Source organism: Anneissia japonica, unplaced genomic scaffold, assembly GCF_011630105.1.
Source record: "Anneissia japonica isolate Jap-2015-1 unplaced genomic scaffold, ASM1163010v1 scaffold287705_len1045735_cov187, whole genome shotgun sequence".
In the NCBI taxonomy this organism is placed as follows: Eukaryota; Metazoa; Echinodermata; class Crinoidea; order Comatulida; family Comatulidae; genus Anneissia; species Anneissia japonica.
Window position 1 is genome coordinate 384662 of NW_022709509.1, and position 20714 is coordinate 405375.

At 32.1% G+C, this 20714-nt stretch overlaps 1 protein-coding gene across 9 annotated transcripts in view; it reads right to left on the reverse strand.

Annotated features, from left to right (window-relative positions):
- LOC117106730 (kinesin-like protein KIF26B) overlaps nt 1-20714 on the reverse strand; it is a 110722-nt gene that overhangs the window by 23390 nt on the left and 66618 nt on the right. For 6 of the 9 annotated variants that reach the window (XR_004445124.1, XM_033248145.1, XM_033248146.1 and 3 more), the window contains one exon: nt 8536-8734. Coding sequence is in view for 8 of the 9 variants with exons in the window: in XM_033248145.1 (XP_033104036.1) it covers nt 8536-8734 (199 nt within the window). In the remaining variant the exon portion in view is untranslated. Of the gene's footprint in view, nt 1-8535; nt 8735-9040; nt 9143-11729; nt 12179-13828; nt 14475-20714 lie in introns of those variants that run through there. The other 3 variants (XM_033248152.1, XM_033248151.1, XM_033248150.1) reach the window with 3 other exon arrangements.

A 20714-nucleotide genomic window follows, 5' to 3' on the forward strand; every position in this document is an offset into this window, starting at 1 on the left:
ATTATCTGGTAGAAACCAAGTAAACGGTGTGATATTATTGACCAACGCGAGTTTAATAGGAAACCAAGGTCAGTGAATGGCGGATATATTACATATCTTTGAATCAAATCACGTTGATATGATTCAATTTATTGATATTTTGATGATGACTAAGAATTTTTCATACATTGATTTTAAGCTAGGGTCACAATCTACCCCCAGGGCTCAAATTAGCTCCTAAGAAATTTATCATGCATTGTTAAGGTGTAAAGAAGAATGTGATGGAAAAGTTTGAACAAACTTTTGGAGTAAAACTATTTGTTAAATTATTTAAAAAAAAACAAAAAAACAATAATAACAAATTCAATCATACACTATATATCCCTCTTACTGCATCCATTCATTTAATTAACAACTTAAGTATAGTCTGGGTGCAGGACAGTCAGTTATATATATTCTGTAGTTTAAGAGATGTTTTTGTTTTATTTTCTTGTGTGTTTACGTTTGTGAATGTTTAAAGCAATTGTGTTCCATCGTAATTTCCGAAAGGACAAATAAATTTGATTCTGATTCTGATCAACTAAACTTCGTTCCTTTGCCAAGTTTTCTTCATCAAAGATTTATATAAATTTGTATATCTTTATATAAAAAAATATATTAAAATTATATAGCAGTATTTTTCATAATTAAAGGGTACTTCAGTCTACTCAGCTATATCAATGAGTAACAGCAAATGCAAATTGCTGGGGAGTAACTTGCGGCAGTCCAGCGTCCCACCCAGGGGGAGCATTACAGTCTCATCTGCTTTAAACTACTGGGGGGTAAGCTCCCACCCCTATGAGCTCTTTGGCACGGAAAGGGTATATTTAATATGAATACATAATGGAGGAGGGATCACAATATTCGTAACCGATGACGCTAAGTAGACAGCAACCGAGTGAACGTCAACCATCAAGCAAGGCATTATGGTCAATGACTTTAATTTCCTCGCATTCCCTTGGATGCACAATTTACGTTGAGCGTCTTAAATGGCATACGACTGTCGGGTTTGACACTTCAATCAATAACTCGTAATTTCAATTTTTGGAATATATCTCTTTACAAAATTGCAAAGCATCAAAATGACACATGCCCAGACACGGAAGCCAATTTCAGTGACAATTGCGCATAGGTATGATACATCGAACCGTTGCAATTAAGGGACGTAATCAGCCTAAACTAATTTCTAAAAAATTTTTCATAAAATATTTTGGTAAAATTGAAATAATATTGAAATGGATTTTTAATTTAAAACTTTGTTAAAGAGAATCCATCTAATTTGATAGTTTATAACCCAGTCATTTTATGAGGAAATTTTCCTGAATTGAACATAAAACTCTAGGTTTGGGAAATTGGAATTTTAACCACCAACACTGCACTCAGTAGTGTAAAAAATTAATGGGAGGAACAGGAAAAGTAGCAAGAAATCACCTGGTTTCCCTAAAATCCCTAAATTTTCATCTACCATCATTACTTCTTCCCTACCTCCCCACCCCGCTAACATCCACCCCCCCCCAAAAAAAAAATTTGATATGCCATTGGCTCTATTTACTGATCACTTAAAAAGAGAGTAAATTAAAAAGCGCCCTCTATTAGTATTAAGATCTATAGCTAGGTGGATAATTCAAGAAATTTATTTAATTTGCTAGTCTATTATATTCCATGGTTCTGATTCAATCCATGTATATAATCAGTATTTTCATACCTGAATACAATTAAATTTCTTAATTACCAAAGTCCATATTACAAAAGCCTAGATCAATAAATAATAATAAACAATATATATAGCTATAGCTTCTGTGTATATTAAATTACAGTACTTTCATTTTACTAATTGTTCTGACCATTTTCAAGCCTCCACTCTATATTACCCATAGCCTATACTGATGGATTCATGGAATACAGCCTTTCTAAGGCATCATATCTAATATAAGTCCATTTGCCAAAAAAAAAAAAATATATATATATATATATATAGAAAGTAAATAATACATTTAATATAATAAACTGAATGAGAGGATAGAGACACAACAGCAAACTCAATCACTATAACAAAATGTCTGCCATCCCCATTCAGATACAGTTTAATATAAACAATGTACAAATATAAATACAATTAATATAGGCTTATTACGACCTGGTATCGAATCACTGACTTTAGTCGGCTGAAGGCTCAGACAACCTGTCCAGTAACAATCCACGCCAGGTCCCTCGGGCGCAAGTTGTAGCTCCCTCGGGAGCTTAGAGCTAACAGCGTACCGCTAAATAGTAAACAGAGAGTAATCACTCCAGTATTTGTCTATTCGTTATAGTGAATTACAGGAAATTGCGGCTGAAGAGTCCTATTGGAAAGTCAAATTTGTCCCTGTTAAATGATAAGCGATGCAATTTGGCGTTTGGTAATTACAATCTCAGAAAGCTCAACTCGGTAGATACTGAAATATAAGTCGAATAAAACATAATTTGATATGGCAGGTACGAATGTGATAGGTCTTAAGTACTGTAGACAGGCTTGAATGTACAGTATTGTTACTGTAGTAAACAAAAGAAATACATTAAAAGATAGATCCTTCTAGGAAAAACCCTTTAAGGATAAAATCAGTTTCAGATTTTTCAGTGACTGATATATTCTATGTATTTATTTATTTATTTCTTGTTTAACCTGGGTTAACAACTCAGTTGAAAACCAACTGTTATCCTTATGTTCCCATGATACGATACACAAAACATATAATCCTAATCTACTTACTTTAATAATAATAATATTATAATTCATAAGAACAACATTAATGACAGTAACAACAACAGCAACAACAATAATTATTATCATTATTATTACATTAAAAGGATTAAGTAAGCCAACAATTATAATGCTAACTAAATTGTTTTAACTGTCATCTAACACTATAATTCATAAAAACAACATTAATAAGAGTAAATACGCCAACAATTAAGATGCTAGGTAAATTGTTTTAACTGTCATCTAATACTATACAGTAATTCATAAGAACAACATTAATAATAATGATGATAATAATAACATTAATAAGATTAAATAAGCCTAAAATTAAGATGTTAAATAAAGATAAGTATAATATCTCTTAAGAAATCTATCATTAAGACTGCTTCAGCTATATTTAAATCACTATCCACACACTATTGTAGACAGAACTTATGGTTATCACAATAGATTTTGTTATTTAATCTTTTTAACGAGTTTTGCCAAAAGGTTAAAAAATTATATTTAGAATGATTAATCTAAATGCAGATGATTTCGTCTACGTAAGTTAATTGGAAATTAGTATGGTGGGGGGGGGGAGACATGGAAAATCATTAATCATCAAGCCTAACAAAAGAAAAGACAACTCATTTATTCAATCATCCATTTATTACATTCACTACTACGCATATGATGGGAGATCAATGAACCTAATAATGTCATATTCAATGGAAGTTTTCAATAGCGAGCGATTTTTCCCAAAGGCGAAATTAATCGCTGAAGCACACAACAAAAACCCAAACCCATATTAATGAAGAATGCTTCCTCACCTCCTACTAATATTGGGGAGTTGAAGGCCGCACCGGATTCTAAAAAAATCTTCAAAAGCGAATAATATTTTATCATCGAAATGTTGGGTTCATTCTCAGGTTAATGGAGTAATGTCCTCATTATAAAGTTTTATCTGTTTATTTATTACATAATTAAAAAAAACAATTATGGGAGTCAATCATGTTGCCTAGTCTATGATAAACTCTACCTCTATATTTTAAACTCTACCTCTATATTTTAAACTTTACCAGCATAAACACACTAAAATTTAATTGTTCCGTTAATATGTTGTAATTTTTTTTTCATGTTCATACTTAAAATAAGACACAAGTCCAACTGACTTTTCTTCAATGCATAATTTTAGTATTTGTAAAATTGAGATTATAGACTTTTTTTTTGTGAACACCAAAATGACATACCATACTCCTGATCACAATTGATTTAATGTTAACAACTGCTAAGAAATAAAAGAAGCCAAGAGTTCATATCAAAACCAGAAAAAAAAATGAGACACGTATAATCTATATGAAAATTACAATGGACGTTTGAAAATACATTTTCTACAAATACAGAAAAATTAAGTTCATTTGTATATAATTCAAATGGAATACAGCTGAAAATATATAATCTACAAATGATAACTTAATTAGTCAATATTTGCTTTTGTTAGAAATTATAATTTTAAAAAGCTGCTAAAATAAGATATTAAAGAAGGCCCTCTGTCGGTGTTATTATAAGCCAGTGGTGTCAAGCTGAAAGTTTTGCTACCACCCCAGGCAAATTGTTACAAATATGTATCCATATCATGGAAGCAAATTGGCCACCGAACGATGACAAGCTTCACAAGCGCTCCCAGACAGAGACCACCAAAGAGTTTTTGGGGTCATCCTGCTAGGGCATTGACCTGCCTGTAACCTTCCTTCCATGCAGTATTGGCAAAAAAAAACCCTGTTAAAATATAATCCGACATAATACCTCTCTGAACACTTGTTCTAATTTGGAAGTCTTGGAAGTACTGGGAAAACTGCCGTAACCTGCGAGTGGTTTACTCAAACAAAGCTACGACTTAAGTACATACTGTTGAGGCAGAGCGACCAAGTTAGCAAAAGTCTTATTAATACAACTTCCAGTATTGTAAATAAACTTAAGATTAATAGGAAGTCAAACAAAACAATATAAAGGTTGACCCAAAATAACCTTTTAGTATTTTCAACAGAAAGACCGACTTGAATTGAATTAAAAAGTTGTCGCCCAAAGGCAATGGAAATAATGGGGGTTGATGATGATGATGATGATGATGATGATGATGGGGGCTGACGTTCTAATGTCATAAGCAAAAAATTGATGGGGAAAAAAATGAATGAACGAAAAGCAGTTACTGCATAATAAATTAGTATTATAATGATTATTTCAAAAGAATTATTCCACTATGTAAGATGAAAAGCATAATAATCATTTCTATAAGTTTCTGTACAATGTCATTGAGGTGAACATTAAATTTTAATGCAGTATTATAAAACATGAACTAAATGACACAATGCCTAATTTCTCGTTATTAGAATTGCATTAAAAATTAATGTGATAGATGAAAGAATAGAAATACATTGTTATGAGTTGAACATCTTCAGAGCATAATGGTTCAGAATACATTATGTATTATCACCAGTCACGAACTAGACTTGCGGTTTAATAGCATCTATTTCCCATTCAAATCAACAGAATCAAATCAAACTACTGGAGCTGAATTTTAGTCAGAATTGAGTTTGTGACTAGGTGGTAAAAAGGGTGAAGAAGTCGGTGTGATATATGACTTTAGGAAAGAAATATTTTTTTAAATAAGAGAAAAATATATTAAGAGAAATAATAAATAGATGTGTATTTTTTTTTAGCATTTTGCGGCATGTGAGTGAAAAGTTCTTTTATCGTAGAATTGAGTCTTAGTGTACATTTTGGATGATTTCTCTTTACATACTGTACTATGAGCTATACTCTGTTTTACATTACATATGTGGTGTATTAAAGTAAAATATTTATAATGAAATAATTTTGGAAGTGTGACAGTACAAAGTGTCAATCAATTATTAAAACTTACCAACAATGTAATCTCTTTCAATATTTATTTAACTGTCAAATGAAATATCAATGTAACTACAGTATATTAACTTCTTGATGGGACCCAATTCTTTAGAAACCAATTTATCAAGGAATGGTGACTCATGAAAAGAAATGAAGTCTTGATGTCATGTATCGAATGATTAATTTTACTTGGATCAATGAAAAATTACGAATCAAACTAAATGTCGCATTTATCAAAAGGCTGATATATGAAACTTCTTAATCGCGCCGGCATGGTGGCCGTACAAAAACTGGGTGGTGTGACAGCCGCAGCAATGCTTAAGAGCAATGCTGTCTATTTTTAAATATGTGTGAAAGGTATTGCAAAAGTTATATGTGTTAATTCTATTGAAGTTTGATTAAGTTAATTCAGTACAGTAGTGGCATGATAAGCTGATGTTTATAATGATAATGATGGTGAAGAATTTCTAAATATTGTTAGATTTGCAAAACTTTCAAATTTTTGAAGTTGGCCCAAATTCAGTTAAAGAAAACTTATTTATGTAATATCCCTATTGATAACTTGGGTGACATTTTCAAATTGGATAAAAAAAAAAAAAAATCATTTATTGTTATCACATAACAGGGTCTCCGACCAGTTGATAAAAAACCACTTTTAGGATCCTGGTTTCAATGGTCTTTAGCAGCTTTGGTCTCTAGAATAAATAGAATAATAAAGATAAGATATGGACCACAGAAAAGTGGTCTACAATCGTAAGGGTCTTTAATTATAGGGGAGACCTGTATTTTGTTGAAAGATTCCTCCAAAATCTGGTTTTCATCTTTACAAAATCTGTAGTTACTATATCAATAGAGAATACAGTAGATTATTGTCAATTTCTTGAAATAAACTCTGTTAATTAACACAAAGTAAAGAGCATTATTGATTCCCAATTAGACAGAACATTTAACTCTTTGTCAGTCTCCCTAACTGATCGTCGATAATTAATGGCGTTTGATCCAATTGAGACACAAGGACCTTTTAGTACTGTTAATAAATTCAATCGCAAAGATTCGCGAGACCACTCAAGTGCTTCGAGTGGCGAACGGACTGTTGGTAAATTATCCCACTTGAGCGTAAACACAAGAGAATCACAAACAAATAACACCTATTAACTAAGCCAAAATTTAATTTCATGTCGATAAACATGAATAGAATAGATAAATGTCAAACACGAACAAGTTAATATTATATGGTGGTGTTGCAAGTACGCTAATGGTAGAGCTTTTCCATCAAATTATATCAAAGTGTTAGATTGCCTGAAGGGTTTTATAAGACAATGTACTTTCGTAATTGATTTTTTTGCTACGTTCGCAAACATTAAACGTGGTATTGAATTTCAAAATAATATAATAAAGGAAATTAAATATAAAAATAATTTTGACCCATTTAGCTACTTCTTTGTCTACATTTCCACCATTGCGTAAGTTTCCTTTACCTTAGAATATTAAATATTAACGGTATCAAATTTTACATAAATTGTGAATGGTAAAAGCAGGGATGACACCTCTGTCAGATACTGCCTCCTATTTATTACTATAATTATTACTCATATCTTTGGGATATAATATCATTTAAACCAAAGTTAATTTAGAGTTTTTAAAAATATTTAAATACAAATGCTAATCCTTATGTTTTTAAGAATATTTTTTCCCAAAACTTAAGAACAGTACAGTAGTTGGTTTGATCCGTGGAAATGTTTTGTCGGGGTCTAATTCCATTATGAATCAAGCTGGTTTTATGTAAGAAAGGTTATAGCCCATAGTCTTTTAGAAAAGATGTTTAAGCCATTGGTCCTGTGTATTGTACAACACTGTCTACAGTTTGTTAAAAAAAACAAAAAAACAACACAATTATTGCAATACAATACCTGGTAGAAAGCAGGGGATTGTCTCCCACTGTGTTGAATGTTGTTTACAAAATTTTAAAATGAATTTCAATGTTTCTGATCAGTCTCATTATTAAATTTCTCCAAGAGGTTTCTACATATTTTTTATTGGCGGTTGTTCACCAAGTTTCTGAATGTTTGTAATTTTAACCTGGGTCTTTCAAGATCTCTGTGAAGTGCTCCAAGAAATGTTAAGCAATATAATTATTTTTAACAAGAAGACATTTCATAAACGGTATAACACAAAGTACATTTGGAAATTTTATTTCACATTACTATACTAATGAATGTCTGAATAGGTTGTTTATATGCAACGATCAGTGTAGGATTATTCATAATTAGTTCAAAATTGAGTGAATAATGTACAATCATTGCTTGTGGCAATCCTAATTCTTCCTTATTTAGGTTGAGAAGCTCATAGTGTTTTAAAGTTTGAGGAATGGAGCCCATTCAACGCTTACCAATTCATACCTAAATTTTCCGACAATGGGGTCATTTGAGAGAACAAATGTGTTGAAATGATTTTACAGTAGAATAGTGTTATAAACAATGCATGTTTTGTCTTTTACTGCACTCTATATTTTGTTAGCTTCACTGCTTAAATTTCACTATTCAAAGGTATGACCTTGTTGGACGTGTTCTAGACCTTCTTAACAAGTAAACAGCCTCTGGTATACTTCCTCTAACACTAAATAACTGAAGAAAAGAGCCTTTCTTTGAGTTTTTATACCTATTTATTAAAGCGGCCAAAACTTAGTGTACTCTCTGGAATTAGCTTCAGGTTGCAGAGTCAACGGATTACGCATGACTTCTGTTCAAGGTTACTAAACAGAAATCTTCTGTTCTCTTTCCAAGATCGATTGAAGTGAAAGACATGATTTGTAAATAAAGATTCATTTTAAATGTAAATTTAAAGATAATATAAATAAAACAAATGAATAAGAAACTTAAAATGTAACAAACCTTTCCAGCTCCAGGTGCGTCCTTTATCCGTCCGGCATTGCGGAGCAGTGAGGGTGGAGCTGCAGGAGGACAAACTCGTAGTGTTTGACAGAAGTTGGTTGGGAAGAGCGGTGGGTCTGGTGGAGGAAGCTCTGGTGGTAGACATCCTTGGTGGTGTCGTTTCTTTTTCTTGGAGCTCAAATTCAATTTTTGTGCCGCTCTGAAAAAGAAGATAATAATCGTATTATTATAAAGAAAAAAACAACAATGGAAAATGAAATATCTGTATATCTGCATTTTTCTGTAGTGAAATCCATACTTTATCAAAAGATAAAGAGCATGATATATCTGTATCTTATTCTTATAAACAGAAGTAAATTATTCTATCACATGATTCTGTTTTTTTTTCATTATCATTAAAAAGGAATAACAAAAAAACATTGTGATCAAAATCAGATGAAATTAATATAATATTTTACAAAATGAAAAAAAGAACAGAATATAGAGAAAGTGCAGAATAAAAGACCTCTTTGGATGAACTGTAATGACCTCCGTCTCAACCAAATATGAAAATGAGGAATTTTCACTGATCCAAATTTGTTCCTTCATTGTCACCAACCAACTTAGATATGACTCTCAAACTCTTTGAACTTTCACAAAAATAGGGTTGTTCTAGAACTTGACCCACTGGGTTTTGGTTACCATAGAGATAGCATACAATCCTTTATTACTAGACCTTGCCCCTAGAGAGGTTAACTTTGGCCATTCATAACTAGTTCTGTCTACTAATTGGTCAATGGCTGTGTTAATAGTATCCATTCATATTGCCTCTGAGAAAGTCAACATAAAAATACTCAAAGTTAGGATACTGTATGCATTGTGAGGTAAAAATAGCTCTAAGTTACCTATTCTCTTATGGTAAAGAAGAGCACATAAGTTTAAATATACTAAACACCAGGTAGTTGTTACTATAACAACCCCTGTAAACACTTAATCCAAAACATGTACCATAGTTTCTCTGGTATAAGCCCTCCCCTTCCCCCTCCCTCTTAAACATTGGGCAAATGTTTGGGGATGGGCTTATATCTGCGAAATTCTCCCTTTTAATCAAACGGCAATTTTTGGGCACTGTAAGCCTAATTCAAAGTCAATAATTGAAGTTTTTCTGAGAATATGTGTAAAAGTGATAACGAAGAAAGGTTTGTACATAAAATTGGACATAAAGTGGAGGGTGGGATTATATCAATGGGATTATACACGATGTTGGTTACAGTATTTATGAATCAAATAGTTCATAAGCCAATAAATCAGAAATTGTGATAGATAATTCTATTCTATGAGTGCCTCAGTTAAGATTATTTGCATTTTGATGGACCTTGTGTCAGTCCACCTACAGATTTGACCCAATTGTGTACTTAAATTGGGTTAAATTGGGTGGGATTATACAATACCTAAATATAACTACATGAACAGAACGGCATGTATTGTAGAACAGTACTTACACTTTATCTTCATATCAAATTCATATGTGAATCATTTAACAGCTGCATTGTTAGGCTACGTCTACTAAACATCTGGGTAACACTTATTTTCTTGTAAATCTAAAGTCAGTCATAATCAGGCATCAAAGGGTGCTTTTATTTTAAAGCAACAATGAAAGCAATCTCAACAATTTGCAAGGAATGCAAAGGATGCTGATGAGTGGTGAAGAAACGAATGTCCATGAACAGAAAACAAGAGATGAGTGTTCAAATTCCAACTCGTGTATATAAAAAAGTTCAATTAACTATAATAATTATAATCTGAGAATTTTTTACTACACAACCCTGTTTAAAAGATACGGTTGAAGTAAAATCCGGATTCTCCTCAATATCTAAACACTAAAACACTCAATTAAAAGGATCGATAATTTATCAAAATTCCAATGAATTTATTAATTATTCCCTAAACATAGGCCTATAAACTCTTTACTACAAAAAAAAAGAGAAAAAAACATAATTTAATAAATGTCAAATTCAAGGATCTACAATGAATATTGGAATGATAATATGTTTCTTTGCTAGGAAAATATGTTCTAATTTTCTAATTGAACACTAACAACTTATTACATACAAAAACCATCAAAGCATTGAATTAATTTTTTAAGTTTTTCACCTCAACTATACACAAAGCCTAATTTGAATGAACTCTACATGGTGTATCATAAGCATTTATCATTTAATGAACTTTGATATGAAACTATACAGTTGAGACCTGTTTGAAAATGGAATTGTGCTAAGTGAAATCGGAAACATCTTGTTATTTCCTGCAAATTATTCAAAATACTCAATTTTGGAGTTTTAAAACAACACACATGTGCTTCAGTTTTGTCAATCACAAGATACCTCAGGCGACACACCTGAGAAACTAAAATTTCATACTTTCATGGAGGCAAGTGTAACTATCTTTAATGCCTAAGAGCTAGGGATACAGGGAAGGTCATGAGTAGGCAGAGGGTATAAAGTAAAATAGCACTGTGGATAGAGAGAAAACCAAACAACTACAAGGTTAGGCCATGGAGGTATAAAATATTTTTATACCTCCATGGTTAGGCTAAGATGGCAAACAATCTAGGCTATGTTAATTTACTTAAAGAATGAGTAATTAAAATTAGCTTGATTTATGGTCATTACCAGAAGAAGGCCAAAGATATCCCACAAGGCAACATTTTGAGGTTGTTGGTCTCCAACTCAAGGAGTAACAATTAGATTACATCATTAAGAAAATATAAAATGAAAAATTACAGAATGACCTTTTTTTGGAAGGCTCTGAGATGTTTCTTCAAAAACTCCCAATAAAAAGAAAAACAATAAAATTAACATCATTACATTTTGTGGTAGAATTATTTTGCAAATGCTGCATAACCCCATCTGAATCTTCGCACATTTGGTGAATTTGTCTAGGAAAAAAATCCATAAATAATTTCTTACGTGTGGAACCTGTTTGAATGCCTGGGTCCAGTAACTGGGTCCAGTTATGCATTTAAACTAAGTTTCATGATGAGGCTTTGGGAATGGAGCTATTTTAAGTGTTGGAAAACATCTTGATTTTTATAGGATTTAAACTCAGGACCCTGGGATTCAAAGGCAAATGTCTTAACATACCAACAAAAAATAGCTCTAATAAGCTTCCCATGCATACAGAAACCCTATAACATATTTTTTTAAAAAACTTACTTCATCATTATATGATTGGTGAGTGTCATATGAAACTTGATAGAAAAGCTTCCTCTAACTTATTTGACGTCCACTTGTCAAGAACGAAGTGATGATGAGAAGAAAAATGCTTCTCACAACAGCTTCCACGAAACAAAGTTACAGTAGGTATGGTCTGTAGTAGTATGTTCCAACAGGGAGTAAGTAAGACACAAGATTGAGAAAACTGTCTATCAGAGAGCTAGCCTTAGGCCCACCCAGGCTCTGTGAAGGCACCTAGCTGTGATATGAGGACCTGGTAAATGAAACGTCCTGCGTAGATCTGAATTTGTGGCAACTGCAACAATTATGAAGCTGGCGATTGTGTCATAATGGCCCAACAGGAGATCAAGCATTGGTGAATAGTTTATGAAGTCATGAATGATCCTGATGTACAGCTCTCCTCTGAGTTTAAGAGAATACCTGTAGAGCTGATGATTACTATAGATCAGTTATCATGATTGATTGTATTTAAGGCATCAAGAAACTGTCATTTACAAATCAAGGAGTATCACTGCTAATTTGTTTATTGCTGGCACAATGTGATGAGGTAAAATTAAGGGGCAGGTGTTAAGGAGAAGTGGTGATGAAGAGTGACACAGTAAAAACTAGTCCTGCATACTACCTCCAGATATATATTAACTTGTAACAATCAGCCCTATAATATGAACAATCATATTTGTTCATTCTAGGTACTTCAAATTCTTTGATTTGATTGGCGTTATAATCATATCATTTAGAGTCTATTTATAATTTCTAGAGAAAACAGGTGGAGAAATTATCGACACAAAGAAATATTATTTTAATTTAATCTGTTTCTTCAATAACCTAGTTCGGAATTAATGTATTAAAAGTGTTTTTATGAAAGTAATTGCATAGACAGATTTAGTGATTAATAAAGTATAAAGCATTTGAGGCTAAAAGTAAAAAAAAAAACTGAATAAAGGGGTCTTTTTTGGAAAAAAGAACAAGGCATCCTGTTCATCCTAGGCACATATGGATACATATCGGTGCCTTAATGAGGGTACACAAACTTTAACGTAGGATCTCTTTTCCATGTTTTGCCTTATGGGGTAAAATGAAAGAACCATTTTCTATTGTCTAAAATAAAAAACGATGAAAGCCTCATGAGTTTTCAAAATTATCCGAAGCAATACCGATAATTTTCATTCTCATGACCTAATGTAATTAAGGAATTAAAGAATATATTTTCATTTTAAAAGCTAGGTATGAGATGGTGTTCTCAACAGTTGGTCAACCATTTCCAAAATCATGTGTCCCTAACAGTTACTGTACTTTGTCCTTTAATCTAAGATAAATTATAACTAACTTATTTTAAATGACAAAGGTAATAAATGGCACTTGTGTTGTTTGTGGTATAGAAAACAGGAAACAACTAGAAATTGATGAAAGATCAACAAGTTAGTTATAAATATCAATCGCTGAAATCCGGTAATAATTCAGAAGTACTTGTTGCATGCAACTGACAAGATAATAGTATAGATAAATTTATCAATACATGTCACTCTACTGCCAATCAAATTGATCCGATTGGATCAGTAGCTAGTTGCATCACAAGGCCTTTGTCCCCTACCTAGTCCTCTTATTCTACCTCTGAATAGAAGCAAACAGGGAAATTGGATAAGTGGGATTATCTAGACGGAGATGTCTTTCAGAACCAACTTGGTGTCACGTTCCTGTATTTCTGATATATACCAATTAAACATACAGTTATATGTATATCCTAGAGTCACATATAAATACTTTGTCATTGGTCGATAGGTATTGTATTATTAGGCTCCCTTGTCTAATAAATTAGAAACTTATAAAAAAAAATTGTATGGCTTTACTGAAAGTAATCAACAAAACAATGGTACCTTACTTTACCTTCTTATGTTTACTAAGGCTTCACTTCGAATGCTGGACAAATGCTTAGGGGGGTAGCTGACTCTTTGAAATTATATAGAACATTAACTGCCTCTGGACATTGGCAATTTTTGGCTTCTTATTATGTATATAGATTGAATAAATATAATTGAATAAAACTACACAAAAAAATGCAAGGTTGTACAAATACTTACAGGGTGACAATAGCTTCATTAAGAAACCTCTCAAAAAGGTGATCCATTATAGAAATCCGATAGTAGTAGAGAAATGTATAGTGCAGGTATCAATTGAAATTCTAATAAAAGTCCCTCTACACTCAAAAAGCACTATGTATTTTTAGCAGTAATATCAGACACATCCATGCCAGCATAAGACCAGCGATAAAATGACTAAACACCTACAAAGTCCAGCCAAACTACAGGCACAAAACTTTGTGAACGAAAGTTTTGGGAACAATAACGGAAATGAAGCATGCAGTCCACGTCGAGGCAGCCCAGCTCAGGTTTCCACACCCCCTCCGCAGGAACGTTACTCAATGTGATTCTGATGAACAAGTCAAGTAAACAAAGTAAACAAACTTGATGCGGCTGATCTGCTAATCACCATTTCGTGTTCATCTGAGCAGACAGAAAGTGGGAGACTAGAGCTTACTCTAGCAGAAGTAAAACCAGTCGAGTCTGTAGTGCCTACACCTCACAGGAGCCAAATGAAGCTGGTTGGGTAGCGTTTTCAAGTTCTCTTGTTGATCATTGACAATAGGCCAAATCATTAGCCCGGTTTCTGCTCACTGAGCCATGCTTAAGCTTTCCTTAGTCTAAAGAAACCAATTCACAAAATAACTTAAGAAAGCGAAACAAAAGAAGGATTTAAGACATCAAGTTGAATTAGAGGCACATAAAGTGTTGAAATGTAGTCTGCTGGTTCTGTCGTCAACCCATTCAAGTGCTGGCATCAATATGTCGGCCATCTTGCACATCAAGGTGTCAAAAGCCGAGGTTTTCAATAGTAATTTTAGACGAAGTTTGTGGTAAAGAAATTAAATACACAGTTAAATTGCAGGTGACCACCGAATAAAGGTATCTGTGGGAAATAGGACTTCAATCAGGACAAACATATTTACAACAAAAACAAGTTTGCATAACCCTCCAAAGGCAAAGGAAGCCTAGAAACTAACACCTTCACAATAAAACAGCAGAATGTATTAGGTAAACATAAATTTTATGAACTAACATAATTAATCTAATGCAAATTTTGGATAATACTTTGATATTATAATTTACTAAAGAGTTTTGTAATTGAATATTCCGTATTCAGGCATTTTAGAAAATGTAGCCCCTCCCCCTTTCAATCTGGGTATACAACTCTTATGTAACAAACTAGAGCTTTATTTACTTATTATTGAAAACAATGAGTTTAGCTGACAATTACAGTGCTTGCAGCCTTGACTGCTTTGAAATCAACCAATCAGGTAATTACAGTCACCATTCATATTATTGGATTAGTAACCCATGTTTTCTTTTGGGTAACAAAAACTAGGACAAGTTAATTAACAGTAATAAGAGAAAGAAAGAAAAACACTTTCTGTAATAGAAAAGGAGAAGACAGAAATCTGGGCAGATTAATTATGTTCACAAATACACAAACAGATAGAGATAACCAGATAAAATATAAAACACTATTAAATGCACCATATGTTTTTCCCACAGTAAAAGTCATTTTTCAAAACTAGGTAATTGTGCTAAACATTCATAAAGATAATAACACTAATAAAAATATTAATATGTCGGTCTTTTATAGAAGATTATACTAACAAGATTTCTATGTGCTTCACACAAGAAAATTTCCTTTCGTAAATTTTCCAATTCTAATGCTTTTTAAATCTAATCAGATATTTATTTACTTCTCTAATGGGTGCTAAATTCAGACTCCGAACTGGCGGTCTACGTGACTACATTATTCATTGTTCATCAGCGATCACACTGCTACTGGTATAATACTGCCATTATACTCCAATACTAAACAATAGATAATGTTATTTTCTCAAACACAAGATTACAGACTGTCAGTACTTGATCTACGATAAATTTTCATCACAGTGCACCAAGAATACAAAATCAGATAATTACAAGTTGACTTGGAAAACAGTACATAAAGTGAAGGTTCTTTTCTTACAACATTAATTTCATTTAAAACTATGTAATACTAGATGGCAATAATTGTACGCTAATCTGTATTATAACCTTTGTTGAAATGCACTATGGATTTTGTGTGTAGATTAATTTTGAAGACAGAGTACTTTACTAATTCATTATCATCCAAGATATCATATTACTTTAAAAGATATAATTAAAATTATAAGATGCTTTACACGGGTCATTATTATTCACAAAGCTGGGACATTTAAAAAAAAAAAAAAATAATCCAGACCCTTTTAAAACATTTTTTCTTAAAAATTTAAGTAGTATTTGAAATAAATAACAGCAATAACTGTAAGTATTAAATTGTTATGAATGTATTATATTGTTATATTTAGGTAGTTTGTAACCAAAGTTGAATACAAAAATAGAGCCTGCCTATTAAATTGATAAATTAAAAATCAATTCTATGAGTCTTGAACGATTAAGTTACATTAATTCACAAAATATGAAGCTTTATGGGTGGAACTGAGTTTAACCATGAGAAAAACAAATCTGGAGACTTATAGGATTCGAACCCAAGGCTGTGGAATTGAATGATGGGCTCAAAACTCCATAACACGAAATTTGTCAACATTTATATCATACACTTTAGTCTATTATTATTGTTATTATATTTGTAAGTTGTATGTTTATTTTCATTTCTTAATCAGCAGATTTACAGAAGCCAGATTTTGATGACCAAACAACAAGACCACAGACCAGAAGTAACGTACCCAATGAGCATGCTCAAATGAAAATAGAAATACTTGGCAAGATGCCAAATGAGGTGTTAAGTGCAACGCTCAAATAATATAATTTCTAATGCCTGATATGTTGTCTGAACATTAAAGAATGTTTTCATTGGTCGAGTTTATAATCTCCCTTTTCGTTGATAAACACAAACCATTTATGCAACATCATAACGCTTTAAGTCTACCATCATAGATGAATAAATTAGCTTGAATTTTGAACTCACAAAACAAAAGATAATAATGAACTAGAAAAAAAGTAACATAACAAACATTAATAACAGTATTACAGCCAGGTAATAAATAACAATGTCTCGACCCAGTTTTTTTTTTTTAAAGGATTTTGGGAAACATTTTTTTTATTTTTTATTTCTTCAGATGGCTATAATAAAAATAATAATAATTAAATAATTATCTGTACTACATATATCCAATTCATTACTTTGGAACAAGGTAATAGAGAAAAAAAAAGTTAAATAGGAAAGGCTATATTAAAAATACTATAATCAGTAAATATAACATAAGATACCTAGAAACTACAGTAAATTGAATACCGATAGATTTAATGTGGTTTACTAATATCTTTAAGGTTGTTAATATTAACCTTTTACTTTACTTTCAATTTTCATAATTTTTAATTATTGAAATTTTTTAAAATTTCAACTTTGTTACTACTGTAAAAATTTTTACACCAATATGAACTCAATTTAAAAAAAAAATTTAACGGTTTTTTTACCATTTAATAGATTTTACTGATGATGATCATTTTTTAACACTACATGTTTTTTTTTCCTCTTTGAACTTTCTTTGCTACAGAAATTCCTTTATACATTAAATTAAATCAAATTATTGATAGACTTCAATTCCTCATAAAAAAGTATATTCTATTAGAATTGTTTTATGTAACAAAAGAGAGACAAAAATGAAAGAAATTTAAGAACAAGATATTAATATTTTTCCATTTATATCACTGACATAGAACCACATCAATTATGAATATTATAGAGTAGCGAATTATTGTTCGTAGCATATTGTTCGCAATATCCGATTATGGAGGAAACAAAAACAGTCAATAAATGTAACACCACCTATTACAATAGCTTAGAAAATTAATTTCATGATAGCCGGTATTATCAATCTCACAATGAGCATATTAATGGTGATGAGGTAAACTAAGAGCTCAAGTTGTGAAGACATCTGCGTAAATGCTTTGTTCAATAAAAATAAGATAAGATCAGTCTTACGACAATTCTTCAGCAAATATTTTTACAGGTACATCTTAAGATACTACTGATAATAATGTTATATCATAAGGTTGAAAATATATGATACTGAGAGCGAAAACACAAAAGATTTAGTTACACTGTAGGCCAAGTATATGAAGAGAAGTTATTTATATTGTTGAGATAAAAACTAAATGGTTCCCAAAACAAAACTCAATATACCACGATTTAAAGGTCTTTTTATCATCACATTCCACGCCATCTATGTAACCGATTAGCTTCCTTTTATGCTTGTACGACTTGCTTTCTTCCAAAATCATTTTACTGACCATACTGTAACTCTTGTCTAAAGGCAATAAGATGATTTTGAATATGTTCAGATGTATTCATTTTTATGTGTTTTAAGATATGTTATTCGATGTGAAATTCTTAAGTTTAGTTCAGTGCAACTTAATTCAGTTGGGTATACTGGTGGCAGCCCCTACCGTATGTGTGCGCTGAATCGTGGAGATTCAGATATTTGGTCCCTGACTCAATTCTAATCGCTGCTCTCCCTTTGTTTCAACTGGAGGGCTGAACTACGATAATGCACCATCTTTTGGATAAGACATTTGAAATTGTTGGTCTTATGTGCAATATGGCATGTGTGCATGTTAAAAATGCAGTACATTCTTCAGAAAAGAGAAGGGGATTGTCCACCGGTAAACAATTTACCACCCACTTGAAAAAAAATTCATGGAAATGAGTTATCCATGGTGCATTTCACAACAAAACTAGTACTACTATTCTACAATAAAATATGAAAATTAGACAACTACAGAAATACAATAAATATATAACATGTTCACACTCACTTATCGACCTAGTTTTGTTTCAAATTGTCTCTAGTATGTCAAAGACTAACTGCTTGTATCTAAATGAGACAATAAACGTTTGTGAAGCAGTTGTAATGTAATAACAGTACAACAGACAATAAAAGTTCGAAGTTAATAATAACATATTTGTCTGCCTTAGATAAGACTACTACGCAATACAAACATTAATTCAAAAATCTAAAAAAAAAAAACTACCAAAAAAATATGACAAAGGTCTGATGAGTGATTGATATAGGGCATGGAATGAACCGAATAACTGGATCCCGGCTTTATCGCGTATCAAATTGAGCTACACGTAATCCAGCGTCTTCTATTCCGAAAAAACACTGCTGCATTCTCACGGGAATGACGCCATTATAATGTTTCTGAAATTGACAGGTGAAATTGCAGTGAATTGTAACATTATTATGCAATGATTAAATACAGATTATGACTATAAGCCTCAGGGTGTTGTATAAACCCAACTGTCTTCTCGCAAACAGTTGAAACGCTAAGCTAATAATCAAAAGGAAAGATTCTTAAGAAAGGTGAGAAGACGAAAGGAAATGTCAAAAATTTGTAATGTTTATCAGTAATTAGACAATGTTTATTTGTGAAATCAGAGTTCTCTCATATATTAATCTGTCACAGAGTAATTTAAAACCACAAGAAAAATCCAACCAAACATCAATTGATTTTATAAAGCCCTGTTTGGACTAACAAAAAACATGTGACAAGCCTAAACCGGTCATGATGATATCATATAACCATATATAGGCACATCATGACCATATATGGCCATAAACAGTTTGTCATAAAAAAAAACCTGATAATCTGGACAGAGAATTATGTTTGATTCTTGACCTTTTATCGGTTCTAAATAATTATCCTATTTATAATTCTTCTACAGTATTCGATTGATTCTTGTTTCGATGGCCTTAAACATTCCTATTTTCTCTCTCAAAAGCTTTTTCAGAACAAAATTAAAACCTAATGTGTTTTCTTTATTATCATTTATTACCATACTCTAAAGCAGGTTATCTATTAAATTAATTCAAGAATAAGAAAATTATATATAATATCAACAATATCAATATGAAAAAAATCTCAGGGATTGTATCAAAAGAACTGAAACGTTTGTTGCTTATATTAATAGATCCGGGCTGGACCGTTCATACACATGCTCGATAGGTTTGCTCTTTAAAGGGCGAGTTTGCACATCAAAAACTTACGTCCATAAGCTATTTAATCTTAGTTGCAACTTCAACTTCAACTTGTATTCACAAACAACGTATAGCAGTCAAAGCTTTAACTACGACTAAATCAAGTCCTAGTTGTAGTTCAGCTGAAGACGGCTAGCATAATAATAATATGTTATATAGCACTTAATGCCAACAAGGCCTCTAAGCGCTTCACATTCTTACCCCCGGTCATTGGATTAGATGCCTATGGAACACAAACTGTTCCATAAAGTTGCAGCAGCTACATCAGCGCATTTTGTACCCATTTATACTGTACTCCTGGGTGGAGAGAAGCAATGTAGATAAAGTGCCTTGCCCAAGGACACAAGCTAAATGCACAGCGAGGAGATTGAAACCCCGACCTCAAGGTTGGGAAACCAAACCGTTCCCACTGTGCCAAACCACTTCTATAGCAAGCAACAACTATCAAACTAACCAATGAAAAGAGCTAATTCTAATAGCCGACGAAATTTTAGAGATCCGGTAATGCGGATGAATATTTACTGGATGAATATTAACTGCCGTCTGTCTTTTAAAAACATATTTCCTCATAATTCATAATAGACCATTATTCGCTTAATATTCTATAATAATAGTCTTTAACATCTAACGATAGAGAATTTGAACTGTCACTGAAAATTTGCTTTCTTTGGATATTATTCGCCTAACTAATATCCTATAATAATAACTATATTAGTCATTAACATATAACGATAGAGAATTTGAACTGTCACTGAAAATTTGCTTTCTTTGGAAAACTATAATAGTTGAGGTTGAGCGAGGGCGGCGCCATCTTTGTTGTTGTTACGGTGAAGTATGTGACCGCAACGCGACAG